Source organism: Littorina saxatilis, linkage group LG1, assembly GCF_037325665.1.
Source record: "Littorina saxatilis isolate snail1 linkage group LG1, US_GU_Lsax_2.0, whole genome shotgun sequence".
In the NCBI taxonomy this organism is placed as follows: Eukaryota; Metazoa; Mollusca; class Gastropoda; order Littorinimorpha; family Littorinidae; genus Littorina; species Littorina saxatilis.
In genome coordinates, this window is record NC_090245.1 from 49265894 (window position 1) to 49287830 (window position 21937).

General features: G+C 45.3%; 1 protein-coding gene across 1 annotated transcript in view; it reads left to right on the top strand.

The window, feature by feature from the left end:
* The window catches only part of LOC138972655 (5-oxoprolinase-like), a 36998-nt gene that overhangs the window by 212 nt on the left and 14849 nt on the right, over positions 1–21937 (top strand). Inside the window, exons 2-18 of the mRNA XM_070345314.1 lie at positions 446–637; positions 1078–1203; positions 3744–3850; positions 4182–4297; positions 5994–6073; positions 6235–6287; positions 6610–6722; positions 7734–7940; positions 8363–8505; positions 9482–9598; positions 9957–10069; positions 10934–11022; positions 11438–11519; positions 17757–17894; positions 18216–18354; positions 20843–20955; positions 21488–21551. Of these exons, the coding sequence (XP_070201415.1) occupies positions 446–637; positions 1078–1203; positions 3744–3850; positions 4182–4297; positions 5994–6073; positions 6235–6287; positions 6610–6722; positions 7734–7940; positions 8363–8505; positions 9482–9598; positions 9957–10069; positions 10934–11022; positions 11438–11519; positions 17757–17894; positions 18216–18354; positions 20843–20955; positions 21488–21551 (1992 nt within the window). The remainder of the gene's footprint in view (positions 1–445; positions 638–1077; positions 1204–3743; positions 3851–4181; positions 4298–5993; positions 6074–6234; positions 6288–6609; positions 6723–7733; positions 7941–8362; positions 8506–9481; positions 9599–9956; positions 10070–10933; positions 11023–11437; positions 11520–17756; positions 17895–18215; positions 18355–20842; positions 20956–21487; positions 21552–21937) is intronic.

The window sequence follows — 21937 nt, forward strand, 5'->3', positions numbered from 1 at the left end:
TGACCTAGCTCTTGTTTTGTAAACATTCTGACTGACAAGTGCGGTTTAGAATAGAAGTCGCTTGGTTTGCTGCATATGGGTGAAAGAGGAATCCGTCTGCAAATGACACTTAACAGCAGTATTCTCCACGACAAGAAAATTGCAGACACCAGCTAGCTGCAACCCTCGACCAGTCATGTCAGCAGTGATGACAAGGCAAAAAGAGCACAGGTAATTTGACCTAGCTGGTGACACTGTTGGAGCTAATGGTCAAAGGTAGCATACCTCATTCCCTGAGGAGATGGTTGCCTGGTAAGCACAAAAACACACATGTGCACACACGTGCACTTCCATGAACAAACACACATATATATTTCTCTTTTGCCTTCCTCCAGCTCCTACCTCTCTCTCTCTCTCCATCCTTTACAAGAAACACATTTTTCTCATACCTGCAATTTTGCCTCAGGAGACAGGAAAAGCCCGCCCAGCAAAAGAACCCCTTGACACCAGCCAGGTGGAATGGATTCGCATGGGAACAACTGTCGCCACCAACGCTCTCCTCGAACGCAAAGGGGAGAGAACTGCACTGGTCATCACTCAAGGCTTTCGAGACCTGCTCTACATCGGCAATCAAGCACGGCCAAACATATTTGACCTGGTTTGTTGTCTTTGTCTTGCAGTCTGCATGTTATGTTGTGGATTAAGAAAAAACATTATTTAATGTCTGTTTTATTAACCGGTGTGTCTGTCTATTATATAAACATGCCTCCTTCTCATTGTTGGCGTAGTTTGGTTGTTAAAATCATGAGTATCGCTGATATTTCATTTCATATTTCTATTTTTAACCTTTATTTTAGGCTGAAATGTGCTTTGTGAACTGCTCAGTGTTGTGTCAGTGTGACAATCAAGTCAAGTTTAAACATTTCTGTATCTTGTTTCATGCATGTTTATAGCCCTTTAAAATTACAAAAACCCATGCACACATAGAGTTACTTCAAACTCACTTACCTTCAGGCTCAACCGTACAGAAAGCAAAAGCCTTTTGTACAGTTTAAATTGTGTCCAGGCTTATAAGTGCCGGTTGTTGTGTTGCACCAGGCGATCAAGATGCCAGAGGAGCTGTATGAAGAGGTGGTGGAGGTGGAGGAGAGACTGGCGGTTCACAGAGACGACTGTCAGCTGGCCCGTCCACACAAAGACCTCACTGGTACCACAGGGGAGAAGGTACGCTCTGTCCGTCTGTCTGTCTGTTTGTCTGTCTGTTTGTCTGTCTGTTCATGTAGTGGTAGAGAGTCTGGTGGTGCACAGCCCTTACTGGTACCACAGGGGAGAAGGTACGCTCTGTCTGTCTGTCTGTCTGTCTGTCTGTGAGTGTAGTGGCAGAGAGTCTGGTGGTGCACAGAGATGACTGTCAGCTGGCCCGTCCACACAAAGCCCTCACTGGTACCACAGGGGAGAAGGTACACTCTGTCCATCTGTCTGTCTGTCTGTCTGTGTGTTCATGTAGTGGTAGAGAGACTGGCGGTGCACAGAGACGATTGTCAGCTGGCCCGTCCACACAACGCCCTCACTGGTACCACAGGGGAGAATTAAGGTACGCTCTGTCTGTCTGTCTGTCTGTCTGTCTGTCTGTTCATGTAGTGGTAGAGAGACTGGCGGTGCACAGAGACGATTGTCAGCTGGCCCGTCCACACACACCCTCACTGATACCACAGGGGAGAAGGTACGCTCTGTCCGTCCGTCTGTCTCTCTGTCTGTCTGTCTGTGTAGTGGCAGAGAGTCTGGTGGTTCACAGAGATGACTGTCAGCAGGCCCGTCCACACAACGCCCTCATGGGTACCTGGGGAGAAGGTACGCTCTGTCTGTTTGTGTAACTGTGCATTAGTGGTAGACTGACCGTTGACCACGACAGAGTCAGAGGTGACTGTCAGCTGGAACAGTCCAACAATTCTGTGACTGATACCACAAGGAGAAGGTTTGCTGTGAGTGTCTGTCCATCAGTCTGGCTGGCTGACTCCTTTAGAAGGACCCAGTTAGATGCCCCATGGAGGAGTGATCGAGTCTGCCTATCTGTCCATCTGGCAGGTTGGTTGGCTGGCTGGCTGGCTGTTAGCAATGGAACCATCCAGGCAGATGCCACATAGATCAGATGATAAAGTGCCATGCTTATTTAGATTTTGCAAAGTTAGGTTTGAGCTGTGTGTTATATATATATACTCACCTTTTTGGCTCACGAAGTGTAGCCTATGCGATGCTACTTTTGTCTGTCTGTGCGTGCGTGCGTGCGTGCGTATGTATGTATGTATGTATGTATGTATGTCTGTGGTAGAAACTTTAACATTTGAAGACGTCATATTACATTGACGTCACATTATGACGTACGAGGGTTAGACGTCACGCGATGGAATTACTGAAAGTCTCGGTGATTGTTATTTTGAGCGGGCCGAGACTATTTGGCAGTCGTGTCCATGTAAGTAGGCTACATGCAGACAGACAGATCTAGATCTAGTGTCTCGCTTTCTTGCACAGTTTCACCTATGCTCTTTCTGTGTATGTGTGAGTGTGTGTGTGTGTGTGTGTGTGTACTGTGTGTGTGTGTGTGACGGAGTGATTGAGTTTGTGTTACTGTTTGTCGATTTCTTACGTGAGCCTTGAAGGCTTCGCCTCTTGTTTTTATTAATAATCATAAACAAGTCGCGTAAGGCGAAATTACTACATTTAGTCAAGCTGTGGAACTCACAGAATGAAAATGAACGCACTGCATTTTTTCACAATGACCGTAGTCCGCCGCTTGTGCATAACGGAGTGAAACTGACGAGTCTCTTTAGCGCGGTAGTGGTTTCGCTGTGCTGCATAGCACGTTTTTCTTTACCTCTCTTCGTTTTAACTTTCTGAGCGTGTTTTTAATCCAAACATATCCTATCTATATGTTTTTGGAATCAGGAACCCACCAGGAATAAGATGAAATTGTTTTTAAATCGATTTCGGAAATTTAAGTTTGATCATAATTTTTAATTTTTAGAGCTTGTTTTTAATCCAAATATAACATATTTATATGTTTTTGGAATCAGGAAATGATGTAGAATAAGATGAACGTAAATTTGGATCGTTTTATATAAAAAAAATTATTACAATTTTAAGATTTTTAATGACCAAAGTCATTAATTAATTTTTAATCCACCAAGCTGAAATGCAATACCGAAGTCCGGCCTTCGTCGAAGATTGCTTTACAAAAATGTCAATCAATTTGATTGAAAAATGAGGGTGTGACAGTGCCGCCTCAACTTTTACAAAAAGCCGGATATGACATCAAAAGTATTTATCGAAAAAAAGAAAACAACGTCCGGGGATATCATTCCCAGGAACTCTCATGTCAAATTTCATAAAGATCGGTCCAGTAGTTTGGTCTGAATCGCTCTACACACACACACGCACAGACAGACACACACACACACACACACACACACACACACACACACACACACACACACACACATACACACACACACACACACACACACACACATACACACACACATACACCATGACCCTCGTCTCGATTCCCCCTCTATGTTAAAACATTTAGTCAAAACTTGACTAAATGTAAAAAGGTTACACTAACGAAACTGCTTTTGTAATCTTGTATAAGCGGAGACAAGTGCATCTTCTGTACCTTAATTACAATTGTGCGTATGTTTGTTTGTTTGGATGCATTCTTTATTTCGGGCTTTAAATGTAACCTTCAGTGGTCTTTCTCTGTGCAGTTGGAGGAATGGCAGAGGGTGAACGAAGAAAAACTGCGATCAGACCTACAGAAAGTGATGAGTCAGGGAATTCGCAGTCTGGCTGTTGTCCTCATGCATGCCTACATGTAAGATGAGCATTGCTCTTGTGTGTAGTAATTAACATCTACTGTGAAGAAACACAATGAAACGGATTTTGACAAAAATATCCGCAAAAGTATGTTTGATATAGGCTTGAAAGTACAACACTAAAACATAGAAGACAGAAATTAAATAACCTGTAAGATGTTGTAACATTGCCTTCAAATTACAGTGTCAGTGGTTATTTTATTTGTCCTGTCCATGTGTGTGTGTATACAGAGAAATGGAGCATGGAATGAAGGAGAATATGTGAGGCAATGTACATGATTTCTCAAAATTTCAAGCCATAATTGTAGGTACATGTTTGACACTGTGCAGATGCCCGGACCATGAGCAGAGGGTGGGACAGATTGCGCGTGACATGGGCTTTACGCAGGTCTCCCTGTCCTCAGAGGTCATGCCCATGGTTCGCATTGTGCCGCGCGGTTACACAGGTCTGTGTCTTCTGCCAGCTAGCATTTGGTGTCTGTTTGTGTGTTGTTGATGTTTTTTCATCATTAGGGGTGACAAGGGGGGCGTGGTGTGAGCGAGTGAAATTGTAGTACAGTAAAACCTGTCTCTAACGGACACCCTTGGGGAATGGTAATAGTGTCCCTATTAGACAGGTGTCCCTTCTTCACAGGTGGAGGGGCCGGGGCAATATTTTACAAAGAGCACGTAAAATGAACAAGACACTTTTTGTCAGTCCTGTAGTATGTATTTATTGGATTGAACATGAGACTCACTGAAAATGTGAGTAAACAAATGAAACATGTAGCAAACAACAACAACAACAACAACAACACACCCCCCCCCCCCCCCCCCCCACCTACCCCGTTCCCTACACACACTGTGCATTCAAACTTACGCAAGTCGGATGTCACAAAGCTAAAAATAGCTGACTCTTCATCAGTCATTCAACGGGAAATTCCGCAGTGTGTCTCGACCAAATTGGGTCAGCTCTTGTTTCATTCAGTTTTTCTAGTCTCAGCATAAATGCATGGAACAGAAATTTAGCTGTGTTAACTATTGTTTCCTTCGAACGATTGCTTACCAAGAGAGAGAGATCGAGAGAGAGATCGAGAGAGAGATTAGTAGGAGGGGGGAAGGGGGGAGTGGTAAATGATAAATGGTTGCATTTTCTTACCTGTATAAGTGGTCCACTGACAGGCAGATACTTCGATCTTGCAGTACAAAACCACTCCCATACCACGTTGTTCAGGTCTTCATATTGCGTTTTCCGACTTTTCACAGTTTTTTGGTCGATTCGCGCACCTGACTCCCACTCCTTCATCACGTCTTCTTTTTCCGATTTGATCCTCGCGATCTGTGTTTTACCACATCCCATCTCCTTCGCCACATCTCGGCATGATTGGCCGCTATCTAGTTTTTTCAAGGCAGCGACACGCTGCTCTAAAGTCAACGCTTTTCTTTTTCCTGCTGGAGATTCCATTTTCAAACACAGTAGTCTACTGTTGCTTTTGGTTGTGACTGTATCCACAATGCGGAAAAGCGAAAGTGAGCGAAGCGAAAGTGAGTGAACGAAAGTGGGTCTCCATCTAAACAAGCCACTGATTGGTCAGAAAAGGGACAGGACAACCAATCAACAACCATTTGTGCTATGGCTACGGCTGCCGAGCATGCACTGACTGCATAACAGTCGAGTTTTCAAAGTTGCGTTTTTATGTACGTTGTGTCCGTTTGTGACAGTGTTTACACTTCCTACGATCCGAAAAATCGTGTCCGCGTCCGTAAGTGGCAGGTGTCCGCCCGTTAAAGGTTAGTTATTGTTGAAATCGTGTTCGTGCCATGATAAACTGTCCGTATGTAGCAGGTGGCCGTTACAACAAGGGTCCGCTAGACTCAGGTTTTACTGTACATGTAGTAGAGTGCATTTTGTGTGTGTGTGCATATTTTCCTCTATGATACGATGCCGTGTCATGGACTTCATTCTTGAAGACATTTTATGCATACAGCCTTTTGCTGCATTAAAAGTCATGTCTTTGAATCTCTGCACGAGTATGAAATACAGATTTCAGGGTTTAAGGTGCTTAAGAGTGTGTTAAGGAATATGATGACTTAATTATTGAACTAAAGTTTCTTCCTTGAGGTGGCTTTACTTATTGTGTGCAAGAAATTGTGACTTTCCAGCCTGTGCTGATGCATACCTGACCCCCTGCATCAAGAACTATGTATCCAGCTTTGCCATGGGGTTTCAAGGGGATTTGAAGGTCAGTGGCGGATGTAGCCTCGGATATAGTCTTTTTGTTTATTTTTATTTTTTACATCAATTACACTTTGATCTTTAAAATGTTTGGTGTTGTCTGCTTCTAATTGGCATAGAATGAGCCTATTTATCTGTCATTTGGATCTTTTATTTTTTTTCTTTCAGGATACACAAGTACAGTTCATGAGGTCTGATGGAGGGTTGACACCAGTACATGCGTAAGTACAGTTTTAAGCTGAGTGTTCTTTTCTGTGTGTTTGTGATGTATATCATGCATATGTGCGTGCGTGTCTCTGTGTGTGGCCAACAAACTCAGAGAAATATGCAGTGAATAATTATTCTCAGCACTTGTGTCGCAAATATCACGATCAAGGCTTATTTGTGTCATGACATTTGAGTCACAGATAACACACACTGAATGTTCATGAATTCAGGTTCACAGGGTTGCATGCCATCCTTTCAGGCCCGGTGGGTGGGGTGGAAGGCTATTATGACCACATACATCACAGATAACACACAGAATGTCCATTCTCTACACAGGTTCTCAGGATCCCACGCTATCCTGTCAGGGCCTGCGGGCGGGGTAGTGGGCTATGCTATGACAACCTACAGCAAGGACACAGGAAAACCCGTCATTGGTTTTGACATGGGAGGTAGGGGCATGCATCATCTTGAAGTTGTACCCCCCTCCCCCCCCCCCCCCCCCCCCCCGCACCCCTCATCAAATCACTGTCAAGAAGCTGTATGTTCTATCTTTTAAGGGATTCCTTTCAGAATATTCCCCTAGCCAGAATGCTGCACTATTGAACAGATAGACTATGTAAAAGTAACTACCCAGCAAACACAGAATGTGAATATGATGTTGCGATAATGTGAATTTGTGGTTGCCTTTGTAACGTTGCAAAGCTACAGGATATTTACTCGGTTTCCACACAAAAATGCAACGTAAAAGCAACGTTGCGATATGGTGAATTTTTGGTCTGCTAAGTTGGTCAATTACGTGAATTTACTTTACGCGTTAAAATCACACTGCCTCTTAGGATGATTGAAATGTTTATGTTCGTTTGTTTGCATGATACATTAATAAGCGGCAGAGTTTTAAGGTCCAGATTGCCAAAATAGAAACTTAAGAAAACAATTAACAACAGCTGAAAGAAACTTTGATTTTGAATTAAATTACAGGTATTGCAAAATTTCTTAACATGGAGACAATGAAAGTATGAGTCTTGACGGATAGCATTAAATAGATTGTCTGAGACAGTTACAGATAGATTCTTTACAACTCACCATACTTTTCAGATTAAAAGGCAGTGCCACATATCAGTTGTAAGCCATGACATTTGAAAAAATCAGAATTCAATCCAGATGTGACACTTTACACAGGAAAAGGGGCAGAGCATAAGTTACGGCTAACATTATCATGTGACTAACGCGAGTCTTGCTTGGTCATATGTCAGAATCCTCATACAGTGGAACCCAAACCAATCTGAGAAAATCGGGTCTTAAAAAGGGGAGAGTCTGAAAATGGAGGCAAATTGACACAAGTTATGAACAGAAAATCTGAAAAATCAAGGTCTGAAAAAAGGAGAAAGTCTTAAACTGAGGGGCGCCTTAAAAGAGGGTTCCACTGTGCTGTTTCACTCAAGGCTGAATGGATTTAACAGGCACATCAACGGACGTGAGTCGCTACGCAGGGTCCTACGAACACGTGTTTGAGACGACAACGGCGGGGGTGACCATCCAGGCCCCCCAGCTGGACATCAACACGGTGGCGGCCGGGGGAGGATCCATGCTCTTCTTCCGCTCCGGCATGTTTGTGGTGGGCCCGGAGTCTGCTGGGGCCCACCCTGGGCCTGTGTGTTACAGAAAAGGTGTGATGGTGTCAATGTCTGTCATTGTTGTGTTTGTCAAATTTGCTTTCCATCCCATTGCATCACAGACCTATTAAATCTCTTAAATTCACCAGAAGCATCTTTGATGAGTGAAGTTAAGTGGCGGAACCAATATTAATTTTCTTCAGCTATGTCCACGAGTTGCTCACAAACTTCTCTGACAGGGCCATATTAATGACTCCTGAAAGTGCATACCCAACTACCACTCAGAAAACCACCTCATCAATCAATCAGCATATACATAATCAATCAAACAGAAAACAATTTCCTTTGAACTTCTCCATGTGTTCTTATCACTGGCAGAAATATAAAGGAGGGTAACATTTAATTCAGACTATGAATTGTTCTGCCATTAACGTTAATCTAATGTTCTGACGTCTACTTTTACGTGTGACTTGCAGGTGGCCCCCTGACCATAACGGACGCCAACCTGGTTTTGGGGCGACTGCTGCCCGAGTATTTCCCTCACATCTTTGGAAAGACTGAGGACCAGCCTCTGGACTCTGAGGAAACGCATCGTGCCTTCACCAAGCTCACTGAACAGGTTGTAATGTGTGGGATTGCTTGAGAGAGAGACAGAGAGACAGACAGACTGACAGACTGACAGACAGACAGACAGACAGACAGACAGACAGGACTCAACTCTGAGGAAACACATCGTGCCTTCGCCAAGCTCACTGAACAGGTTGTAGCGTGTGGGATTGCTTGCGAGAGAGAGACAGACAGACAGACAGACAGAGGACAAGCCTCTGGACTCTGAACTCAGAAATGATATCGGCTCATGCTTGATATCCATTTTCTCGACATGTTTATCTTTTTTTTCTTCTTTTTTTTTCAAAACTTTATTGTCCCATCGCTGGGAAATTCGGGTCGCTTCCTCCCAGTGGAAAGCTAGCAGCAACGGAGTCGCGCTACCCAGGTGTCTGCGTGTTTAGGTGTATTCAGCCACCTGCACTTATGGCAGAATGACCAAGGTCTTTTACGTGCCATTGTGATGACACGGGGGTGGGACATGGCTTCCGTCTCTGGGTCTGCACATAAAGTTGACCCGTGTCCGTCCCGGCCCGAATTCGAACCTGCGACCTTTCGATCACAAGTCCAGTGCTCTACCAACTGAGCTAACAGTCAGCATATAAGAAATAACTTATTATATTGCTTTGGAGAGTGAAAAGGTAAAGTAGTCCCATAACCATTTTTGGTCATAACTAGGGGAGCGAGACGTTAGAGATCTCAACTAATCTCATGCCAGCTTTATGAGGGCGGTGCCAATCTCCTCTCCCTCACTGCCTTCGCCTTCCCTAGCCCTGAATAGGGTCAGGTACCCATTTCCAGCTTGTTTGACTGGAGAGCACTCAGAAAAATTGGGTATTTCCCATGACCTCCAGCGTCAGAGGCAAGCGCTCTAACCACTATGCTACTCCGGCTTTGAAGCGTACCATTCTGTAAATGAAATATTTGTTGGTGTTGAAATGTGCGCAATGTTTCAAAATAAGAAAAATAATTGATGAAATGTATTTTAGGTGAACACTTTCACGGTCAGCCAGGGAAGGGAGAAAATGAGTGTGGAGGAGGTTGCCATGGGATTCATCAGGGTTGCCAATGAAACCATGTGCCGACCAATTAGAGCACTCACACAGGTCTGTATGACACTTGTAAAGTTTGTTTTGTGTGTGTGTGTGTGTGTGTGTGTGTGTGTGTGTGTGTGTGTGTGTGTACATTCAGCATATTTTTAAGTTGTTTTTTGTTGTTCTGTTTGATGTGTTAAATGAAGATTATGCATTTTTACAATATGATAGTCTTGTCACATGATGGGTGTGTGTGTAAGTGTGTGTGTAAGTGTGTGTGCGCATACATGTGTGTGTGTGTACGTATGTGTGCGTACGTGTTTGTGCATAGGCACGTGTGGGCATCTGCGTGCAAGTATGCATGCTTTGCTAGAGAAGAAGTCTATTGTAGAATCTGCAAGACTAGTGTTGTTGACTTGTCTTGTTTCAGGCGAAGGGCCACGACACATCTCGCCATGTGCTGGCATGTTTTGGGGGGGCAGGGGGTCAGCATGCCTGTGCCATCGCTCGCTCTCTGGGCATGACCCAGGTCTTCATCCACAGGTTAGGCATTGCCCCAGTTGTCTCTCCACTAAACCATCTGTGTACAGTGGAACCCCCCTTTTAAGACCCCCCATTAACCCCTTCACTGCCACAGTGGTAGTAACTTATCCGAACGGTCTATGGGAAAGAACTGTGTTTAGAACCCCTACAAGTCCTTGGACAGTGGTTACCTCCCATTTAGTTTTCAGAAATGTCCTGAAATGTTGTTGACACAAATCCCACGTATGAGATACGGTTATGGGCGTACGATAAACAGAAAATGACCACGTATTACATACGGGGTGGGCAGTGAAGGGGTTAAAACTCCTTCTCTTTCAAGACCATCTTTTCTCAGACTTTCTGTTCATAGTCTCTGTAAATTTACCCCCATTTTCAGACTCCCTCCTTCTTAAGACCTGACTTTCTCAGATTATTGGAGGTCTTAAAAGGGGGGTTCCATATAAAGGAGTCCTTTCACTAAACCACAGACATGCCATGCCAGTTTTCACGTCAACTCGTATCACAATCACTAAATATTTTGTTTGGATGTGTTAGAAATTAACTTTACTTTTTGTCGTCGGCAAAACGTGCTCAAAATTATTTGTAAAAACAAGTATGAGTCTGAGGGATTGTCCTAATTATTTAATTTAAAAAATAACTGCTTTGGTTTTGTTGTTAGTTTGGACTGCTTTTTAAGACAGAAAAAACTGAGTTACCACAAAGTGCCACAGACAGTAACGAAGAACGCCTCATTTCCAGCTTAATTTTTTTTACTAATTTTCTTGCAGTTTCTTCATGAACCAACAAACTTTTTGACCAACACACAGAGATTTGTTTAACTGTAGATATCTGTGTCATGTGGAGATGTGTTCACTGTTTTGCCAGGTATGCTGGCATCCTGTCAGCGTATGGCATGGCGCTGGCCGATGTGGTCCATGAGGCACAGGAACCTTGCGCCCTCGTCTACAATGCTGGTAAGGGGATTTGTGTGTGTGTGTGTGTGTGTGTGCGTGTGCGTGTGCGTGCGTGCATGCGTGCGTGCGTGCGTGCGTGCGTGCCTGCCTGTGTGGCATGAATGGCATGCATGTGTTTGTGTGTGTGTGTGTGTGTGTGTGTGTGTGTGTGTGTGTGTGTGTGTGTGTGTGTGTGTGTGTAAAGAGGATTTACTTTTCTATAGATGTAATGTAATTAAATCAGTCTCAGTGTTTGTTTGTTATTCTTCCCATCTTGTCACTTGCTAATGTTTGTTTGTGATGTACCTGCAATTTGAAGTTGTCACTGAAAGAAATGGTTGGTGTGCTGATTTGTGTGCTGTGTTTATCACTGTTATTGTTGTTTTTTATCTGAGCACAAAATGCAAACAAACGTTGACTGTCTCTGAGTGTGTAGGAGACTTTGGAGAGATAGACAGCCGAGTGGATCGCCTGAAAGCCGAGTGTGTGACCAAGCTGAAGCAGCAAGGATTTCCCAGGTAGGTCAAGGTTGCTTTGTTTTGATTGGGTATGACCTCTAGGTCTGACCTCAACTTTAGGTAGGGCTTTTCAATATTCAATATTGTGTCTGCTGACTTCACAGAATTCAGAGCTGCTTTCTGCGTAGAATTCTACGTTTTTAGATAAATTGCTGTACTGTTATGCCAAGCTTAAAATTGCTACGCTCAGACAAATAATCACAAGCATGCAACAGTTTGATCTTTCTTGTGAGTCCTGTTAATCATTTCTTATTCTCACTCTGTGTAGCGGTCAGATTAAATTACATTCTTATCCCAACTCACATCAAGCAATTTACTCCAGTTTAGTGCTAGGACGCTGAATAGCATCGCCTTGGTAACAAGGGGAGGTCACCCTAAAAAAGAGCTACCTTGACCCCTTATCATGACAAAGTCACGCGTGACTTCCTGACCTTGCCGCCATCTTTGAATCATTCACTCTCCAGCGATCTGTGTCTACAGACGTGTTTTGATTTTGCTCCGGCTTTCAGCCGGTTTGTCTGACTTCTGCCTTTGTCAGACCCTGCCTTGGTACTTGCACACGGTCCCTCTGCTCCTACTGTGTGTTTGGGTGAGCTTTTTTGTCGTTTGTTATCGTTTTGTGACTTAGGTTTGGTCGAATACTTAGCTTTGTTTACATTTTTTCCGTTCGCCATGTCGGATAAGGAAAGAATAAAAATGCTAAGTTGGTGGCCGAGCCTTCTCCCACAAAGAAGCCTTCTCGTAAGTCGTAGAGTTCGGCATGTTAAGCTTTGATTAAAGTCACAGATCCTTGACTAAATCCTCGTTTGATGTGCGATAGACTTACCTAATTCTCCGGCTATGCCTAGTTTGCCTTCAGCTGCTTCACCGGTCTTGTCCGGTTCAGGCCCTGTTAGCGAGAAGCAGGATGTTTATGCTATTTTGCACTCCTTGAGTGCTTAGATATCCTCTCTTTCAGCCGAGTTTTCGTCTACCAAGGCTGAGATGTGTCTTTGCCTTCCGGTGTGGGAGGTGTGCGTTCCCTTGCCAGGGTGTGTGTTCCGCCTTCCTCCACTTTTACGTCCGCCGACGTTCACGCCTCGTTTGAGGTCATCCGTGGTGTTTCCCTGCTGCGTTCCCAGGCCTCTTGGACTGACGACGATCAAGGTATTTATACTTCGCCAGTAACCGGGTTCTCCGGCCAAAACGAAGTGCGTGTTTGGAGAGAGTAGCCACACCGGTTCGTGTGCGCGAAAGCTTAGGCCCTAGGTCTACGTCGTTCCGATTGAGTGAACGTCTAGATCGAGGGAAAAGCCCAGACACGCGTTCGGTCTCTGACCGAACAGGGGAAGTGCGTCCTCCTACACTCCCTAGAGGAACAGTGGGTGCGGCAGCACAGCTTTCATAGCTTTCCCCGCTTCCGCCTTTCAGGCAGGAAGCAGTCCCTAGGGACGTACCGCTTGGGTATAAAATCCCTCGTGGGCGTCTCTTCCGGGCGACACTTCGTCGGACTATGGTAGTCACGGCGGAAGTGTCTTGCCTGACTTCACGGAAGTGAGGGACTACGAGTCGGATTTTGGCACTTCCGTCCAGGGTGACGAAGATGTCAACTTCCGCATACCGACTAAGCTTCCGCAAGCTCTGGCTTTAGCGGAGGAAGTGGCTTCACGGTATTTTGAGGAGGGGGTGACATTCCCCGCTTCCGCCCTCTGGGCAGGAAAGCAGTCCCTAGGGACACACTGCTTGGGTATCGCATCCCTCGTGTGTCGTCTCTTCTGGGTGACGCTTCGTCTGACTATTGTAGTCAGGGCGGAAGTTCGTTGCCTTGTTGCACGGATGTGCGGGTTTATGAGTCGGATTTTGGTGCTTCTGTTCAGGTTGACAAAGATGCCAACTTCCGTGTACTGGTTGAACTTCCGCTAGCACTGGCTTTGGCGTCGGAAGTTACTTCAAGGTAGTTCGAGGAGGGTGCGGCAACACTTGTAGGCTTGTTGCCCAACCTCCTTCCGCTTTGGGGGATTCCGGTTCTGCGAAGGACGGAAACAGCAGTTCAGTTTTCGGAAATTCCCGTTTTCGGAAATTCCCGTTGGTAGCGTTTGAGCTGTCTATGCTACTGACTACTGGGCAGTACGGCGGTGCGTTTCACGCTGTACCGTGGTTAACAGCACAAGGTCTGGCTCCTGATTCAGCGCAGCCTTACCGTGCTTCTTTGTTTTTAGCCTCAGCTTTGCCTGCTGGTTTGGCTAAGAGGTTTACACTGCTGCATAATTCAGTCAATTTGATTGGCTCGTTTGCCTTGCCTCGTTCCACTTTTCCGGAACTTGCAGTCCTTAGGCAAGATGATACAGCAGAGACAGAGTAGTCCCGTTTTCGGAGAATTCTCTTTTGTCTTTGGAGTAACTGGCTTACGCTTGCTTGAGTTATCGTCTCTCTCTGAGACTTTGCAGAGATCTCTGTCGAGATTGATCGCGTCGTCATTAGACCAATTCAGGTTTCGTGACGATGCGGTAGAGAAAGTTGTCACTATTCTGGTAGGGAAGACGGCTACAGTAGAACAGTATGTTATACTGAGTCCTCTTTCTTGTCTCTGGGGGAATAAGCACATGATCTTTTCAAGTTATCCTCTGTTTAGGAAACTTTGCAAGATTTTTTTATAGAGCTCTATCTTCTCTGCTCTTGTTAACTTCGAGTTTCGTCGTGACGCTTCTAGCTGCTTTGGCTAAAGTCTTTTGAACAGCGGAGCCTCCCAGCGCTTTTCTTGGCACATTGCTTGGCTCAGGTTGCAAACAAGAGGCGGATCTACTCCGCTCTTTGCTTTTTGTGGTTCATCTTCTGGGAGAAGCTGTGATCTGCGTCGGCTGGCCACATTTGGCCTTTATTTAGGCAAGATACGGAGCTAAGCAAACACACATTGGGTTAAACCCTCTGCCTTAGGCAGCTTCGCGGTATGTACGCCCATCTTTGGTGCGGCATACCTCTTATTTTTCACCTTCTAGGGTGAAGTTGCTAAGGCCTCAATTTTTGTTTTTTGCCTCTGTGGTGAAAAACAAGGCAAGCTGTTAAAACTTTTTCGGCTTTTACGGCTTACGGAATTGCGCTTTCTCATCAGGGTCATAAGCTTTGGTTTCTGTCAAGTCGCCAGAACATGTCCAAATTATGGGCTCACATTCTGACTAAATTTTTAGGCTCACTGAGCCATTGCTCGTAACCTCTCAGTCGGAACTTTTCCGGCTAAGCCTACCTCTTGAGGCAGTGGCTTCTGTCAGCGACTTTCGCTGCGCAGCACAAAGGACTCGCAGGAATTCCTTAGTTTCAGCTTTTCTTTCTAAGAGGTTACGGAAAGAACTAAACACCATCATGTGGCTAAGCCTAGGTTTGGCACAGACGTTTTTAGCATTGGGGTTGTTTTTCTTCCACACGCAAAGACATACACCGTCGATTGGCGGGTACGCCCTTCACAGAGAAGGGTGGACAGGTTGCAAAGTCTGTTTCGTACTCTGTCCTTGATAAAGAGAGCGGCTGTACGTGTTCTGACCTCTCTTCTTGGCCAAATGGAATCGATGGCCACTCTTGTGCCCTTAGGCAGAGTCCACAAGCGGCCATTTCAGGCTGCCCTGAGTTCGCTGTGGAAGCCTTCTCTTCAGGGCTGGGAGACAGTAGTCTCTCTTGAAAGCTGGTTTCGGCACACAACGAGGCAGTGGCTGCTCCCTGGGATTTCACAGGGAGTGCCAATCTCGTTTGCCCCCCCCGGACGAGTTTCTGTTCACAGACGCGTCTATGGAGGGCTGGGGTGCCCATCTTTCTGTTCACACTGCGTCAGGTCTGTGGAACGAGACGCAGAGTGGGGGGCACATTAATGCCCTAGAGTTAGAGGCTGTTTTCCTGGGACTCCAATCGTTTCTGTCTATGGTCAGGAACGAATAAATTGGGGTTCGCACAGACAACACGACCATGGCGGCCTATTTCAACAAACAGGGAGGCACTTTGTCTCTCGCTCTTTCTGTCAGGTCAGGTCAGATTCTTGCCTGGGGCAGCCAGCACCTTATTCTGTTGTCAGCGAAGTACGGCCCAGGCATACTCAACGTTCTTGCGGACTACTTCAGTCGCCCGTAGTGTACGATGCACACGGAGTAGACTCTGACTCATCAGGTCCTACAACGTCTGGGTGGCATTTCAGCAAGCCTACAGTCGATCTGTTTGTGACAAGATTCTCCTGCAGGCTTCAGGTCTTTATCTCCCCCTTTCCAGACCCAGAGGGGAGGGAAACAGACGCCCTCGAAGTAACTGGTCGCGTCTGAGCCTATGCTTTCCCCCCGTTTCATCTCTTGCGAAAGGTTCTCAGGAAGGCGGAGCGGGGACAGCCTTGCTTGGTGTTGGTGGCCCCTTGGTGGCCCAGCCAACATTGGTTCCCCGTCCTCCTTCGCCTCGCAGACGGCCCTCCATTCTTTCTAGGTCGCTGCGCCGTTCTGGCTCCTCAGACGCTACTTTAGGCTTTGTCCAAAAGGCCCACAGGGAATCGACCAGCACTGTTTATGCGTCACACTGGTCAGCTTGGACAAAGTGGTGCTCGGAGAATGGAGTTACTGCTACTTCACCTCGCTCTATGCATGTAGCAAATCATCTCTCGTGTTTGGCTGCTCAGGGCTTGGCTCCTTCTTTTTTGAGAGTCAGGCGCTCAGCCATTTCTTCTACTCTGAAGCAATTAGGGCATAGCATTAACCTGGGCGGTGTAATTGCTAGTGTTCTTAAGGGGGCAGCGATTGGTTTTACGAAGGCTAAGTCCCCTCTTCCCGCGTGGGACTTATTTTTTGGTACTCAAGTTTCTAGCCTCTTCGGATTTCGAACCTTTAGCTTCAGCGAGCTTAGCTAACTTGACTCGTAAAGCCTTGTTCCTCGTTTTGTTAGCCTCTGCCAGTGGAGGCGGTGAGGTGCACGCTCTTTCAGGCCTGGCTAAGGATATTTCTTTTGAGAGCTATGGCTCTTTTGTTTTAAGATTTCGGCCGGAGTTCCTTGCCAAAACCAAAAACAAGGTCTGTCCTCCTCTGTTATTCGCATTCCTCCTTTAAGTAGGATTCTTGCGTCTGGTGACCCTGATATGGTCAATTGTCCTGTTCGTACTCTTACCAGCTACTTATCCCGTACCACGCCCATTAGGTCTAGGGACCATAAACTGCTCTTCATCTCAGTTGACACTGAAAGGAGCAAGGACTTGTCGCGGGTCACTTTGGTAAGATGGGTCTCTACGCTTATTAAACAAGCGTATGCGTGGTGGCACAGACAAGTTGGGATTGGGCATTCTGTCCTTCCTATGAAGTTGTCAAGAACTCATGAAGCCAGAGCCTGGGCTACTTCTCTGGCAGTCCTCCGCTCAGGCGTGCTGGCAGAGGTCTTAGGCGCTGCCTACTGGAAATCGCAGGGTGTTTTCATCAACTTTTACCTGCGAGATGTGGCCAGCACTCGTCATGGTGGCAGTAGCTCCCTACCAGCCATTGTCGGCTGGACAAGTGGAATTTTGTTTCCCCACCTCCTTCATTAGCATTCTGCTTGATGTGAGTTGGGATAAGAATGTAATTTAATTGAAAATTTTCATCTAAATTTTAATTTGATTATATACTTACCCAACTCACATAGTTGATACCCGCCCGCCTGCCCCGCTTTTGGGGTTTTTATGGGGGTTTTTTTCCTAAAAAAGAGGGAAATTTTTCTATGTTCGCTTTCGATTGAATGATTCAAAGATGGCGGCAAGGTCAGGAAGTCACGCGTGACTTTGTCATGATAAGGGGTCAAGGTAGCTCTTTTTTAGGGTGACCTCCCCTTGTTACCAAGGCGATGCTATTCAGCGTCCTAGCACTAAACTGGAGTAAATTGCTTGATGTGAGTTGGGTAAGTATATAATCAAATTAAAATTTAGATGAAAATTTTCAAATATGGTCATGAAACATTGTCCATACTGAACAGTGGCAATGTAGACACTCTCTATTGGGCATTATGTTCCTGCTTTCTAAATAAATTTTTAAAAAATGTATATATTCTTGCGCGAAATAGCATAAATGCGGATGTGTGAATAACTTTTGGACAATGCTACACTTAAACACCATTTGCTACGCACATTTTTTTTTTAAATCTAAATTTTTACACTTCAGGCTTTACAAGAGTTGGCAGGTCTCAGAATTGGACGTTTCTGTGTATGGTGTCAGGGGAGGAGAGTTTAAAATGTAAGAGTCACTTTACTGACATAAGGCTGTTCACTGTTTTCAGCGAGCGCATTGAAACCCAGGTGTTCCTGCACCTGCGTTACCATGGTACCGACTGCGCCCTGATGGTGCCAACAGAAAACTTCCCTGCTACCTCCACCTCCAGTCGCCATGGCGATTTCATGGCAGCGTTTTTAGAAAGGTAGGTAAAATTGATTTCTGTTCATTCAATTTGTGCGCACAAAGGGGTATCCTCATGCCCCTGTGTTAGTTACGCATGCCAAGGTGTTCTTTCACCCTCATTACCTGTCATGTTCAATGTCAAAGTGCAAAAGTTTCCGTCTTTTAAGATCAGATTTTCTCACATTTGTCTTCAAGTATTCTGTGAATTTACCTTCTATTACTTAATTTGCTCAGATTGTACAGGTTTTAAAACACAGAGACCAGTGTTTCAAAGATCAGGATACTGAGTTTAAACTCTCCAACTTAAGCATCATGTTGACCATTATCTTGCTCACCCCAGGTACAAAACAGAGTTTGGCTTCACGCTCCAAGACCGCCACGTGACAGCGGATGATGTGAGGGTGAGAGGGGTGGGTCGGTCAGCGGCCTGTGACGACAGCCATGTGGACAAAGCATCTGGACCCGCTGTGGCTGAAAAGGTCAGTGTGCTGTGATGGACTGTGGTCAGTGTTAATGGGAGGTGGGGAGGGGGAGGGAGGGTGGGGGAGACACTGTGCTCTTAGGGGGAGAAGTTATTGTGGTCATTGAGGGAGAAGTTATTGTGGCCATTATGAGTGGGAGTGTGGTAAAACTTATTGTGGTCATTGAGAATTTATTGTTGGCGGTAAGGGAGAAGTTATTGTGGTAAGTGGGAGAGACGTTATTGCGGTCATTGAGGGAGAAGTTATTGTGGTTATTATGAATGGTAGTGGGGGAGAAGTTATTGTTGTCATTAAGAAGTTATTGTGGTTATTATGAATGGGAGTGGGGGAGAAGTTATTGTGGTTATTATGAATGGGAGTGGGGGAGAAGTTATTGTGGTCATTGAGGGAGAAGTTATTGTGGTGAATGGGAGCGGGGAAGAAGTTATGTTGGTTATTATGAATGGGGTGGGGGGAAGTTATTGTGGTTATTATAAATGGGAGTGGGGGAGAAGTTATTGTGGTTATTATGAATAGGGGTGGGGGAGAAGTTATTGTGGTTATTATGAATGGGAGTGGCGGAGAAGTTATTGTGGTTGTTATGAATGGATGTGAGGCAGAAGTTATTGCGGTTATCATGCAGGGGGGTGAGGGAGAAGATATTGCGATCCTCATGAAGGGGACTGGGGGAGAAGTTATTGTGGTCGTTGAGGAAGAAGATATTGTGGTTATTATGAATGGGAGTGGGGGAGAAGTTATTGTGGTTGTTATGAATGGGAGTGGGGGAGAAGTTATTGTGGTTGTTATGAATGGATGTGAGGGAGAAGTTATTGCGGTCATTATGAAGGGTGTGAGTGAGACGTTATTGCTGTCCTCATGAAGGGGAGTGGGTGAGAAGTTATAGTGGTCATTGAGCGAGTTTTCGCGAGGAACAGGGTTGAGCTATGGTAGGGTCACTGCGCATGTCTGGTTTTTTTCTTCGCGGAAACGCTGTTGGGTTGTGTCCAGTCGCGTCCCTTGCAACAAGATGGCGACAAGCGCGTTACGGATTTACTGTTGTGGAGAGTTGATGGACGACGATGATGAACAAGCAGTACTGTTTTATTGTTGATGTGAATGTAATGCCAAAACATCGAACTATCGATTCGAACGTCAATGAAGAAGTGAGCGTGAAAATCGAGCGCAAAACAGCCGGGTAAAAGTTCAGGGCGCTAAAGTACATTTGAGCCGAAATCGCACCCAAACTCCTGTTGACCTCATTTCTTCCCAAAATAAACATCACTGCTAAAATAAAATGCATTAAAACCAAGACAGTATCCAACCCAGTATCCTTAATTTTTGAAAGGCTAAGTGATTTACAACAAATGTCTTCTCACAATCCGTAACTTTGTCAAAAAATATTTGCAGAAGTTTCTCACCTCGCCTTGGCAGCCATCTTGGAACTGGAGAGACCCTACGCAGGAAGCAAGGTTGAAAGTTGGTTAACCGGTGACGTCACTCCAGTCGTACCGGACCGAGTTTTTGCGACCTCCGGTTCGACTCGAGTCACCTTAGTTGACGCTAAAACTCGCTCATTATGAAGGGGAGTTGGGTTGAAGATATTGTGGTCATTATGAATCATGAGCGCCGGAGAAGATATCGTGGTCATGAATAGTAGCGGGGGAGGAGGTATTGTGTCCATGAATTTTGTTGTCAGGACAACTGAAAAATATACTTCAATGATTGAAAGTCTGATCTTTGCATATTCTTCCATACGACACAGCTTCAGTGGTACCTGAATCAAGAAGACACCCTCTGGAACAACCATACATTTTTTTACATCGCCTGGGTCTTTCCATGAGAGATAAACAATGAAATCTCTGTTTTAAAACCCTCTATTTTACGACTACCTCTACATTGTGACCTGATTTTCTCAGACTCTCTTCATATTGTCAGTAAATTTACCTCAAATTTAAGACTCGGTCTCTTCTAAGATACAAATATTGAGATTATTTTGAGGTTGAAACACAGACATACCACTGTACATTTATCAAATTAGTTCCTTAAGTAACAAGTGTTTTCCCATTGAAAAGGGACACATAGTGCAAATGCAACTGGTCTTTGAATTTATTTCAGTAATCTGCTGCTTTATTTCATGCCTCCAGAAAAGACCAGGTCATCATTGTGCGCCTGAGAACCGGCCACTGCAGACTCAGGCAGCACATGTTCTCAAAATTCCACATTGGGGACACGCCTGTATGCCACTGTGGCATCGCAGACATGACAGTGGAACATCTTCTCTAACACTGTCCAATCCACCAGAAACTACGAGCAGAAACATGGCCTGGGGACACACCAGTTCAGGAGAAGATCTTCGGCACCCTGCAGAGTCTTTGCTGTACTGCAAACTTCATCAAAAGTTCCGGAGTCCCTGTTTGAGGGATCGAGAAAAAGATTTCATGCAAGCAAAATTGAGTGAAACAGTTTTACGTTTCCTTTTTCTGATTTGTGGTGGAAATGTTTGCAGAGGATACCCTGTTACTTTGATGACGGATCTAAAGACACACCTGTATACCTGCTTGGCAAACTGGGGGCGGGCCACAGGATTGAGGGGCCGGCCATTATCATTGACAACAACAGGTGAGCTCACCTGGTACGCGTTTCTGTCTCTAACTGATAAGTGGCAGAGTTTGTTGTTTTTTGTGTGTTGTCCTGACACTTGTTCCTTGTCCCGGTATGCCCTCACACTTCCCTGGCCCAGCATCTATTGCTCCATCCACATCTGAACTTCGTTTCACTGCTAGGCAGAGTTTCCTTCTTGCATCTTTGTATCACCTGTAACTGGTATTCCATAAGAAAGTATGGGACATGGTTGGCATGCCAGGCACTTGGTTTCTTTGATATTCCTTTGTGTTAAGGTCTGAATTCACCCGTCTACACTTTTTGCAGACTCCTACACTTCAGTGCCCCCGACCACCTGTTACTTCCCCTTCCATCTGCACAAGCGTCATAGGGATGGTGTTAAAATATGAACGTAGATACGACTTTGCAGAACTTTCAAGGATGAAATGTTTGGCTTGCTGTGGTGACCATACCAAGAGAAACAGTGGCTGTATGTTTGTATTTATAACTGTGAATGCTGAGTGATGTGAGTGCACTTTCATTTTTTCAGCACCATAGTTGTGGAGCCGTTCAGCACGGCTGAAATCACACACAGTGGGGACATTTCCATCACAGTGAGTACACGAGCCCTTCGGGGGATTCAAGGTGCAGGGGGAAGGGGTGTGTGCTGGCGTATACAAAGGCAATAAGGATTCATCACTGTGCTACTTTTATAATAGTGAGCTGTTTAAAGGGATTGTTGTTTTAAAGACCACCAGGAAAGACACCATGAGGCAGAGGGAAGATGTGTCTTTCCATTGTTGTTGTGTTTTGTGTTTGTTTTCTAAAATAAAGAAATATGGAGACACTTCCCCATTTTGTCCTTTTGGGTTGGTGAGACTGTAAACTTAAAACTTCTTGTTTAGAGTTCCCAAGCAATGTTTGTTTTGTGTTTTATCGATCGGATGGGGAGTTGGTTTTGTGTTGCATTGATCAGGTGGGGAGTTGGTGTTGTGTTGTG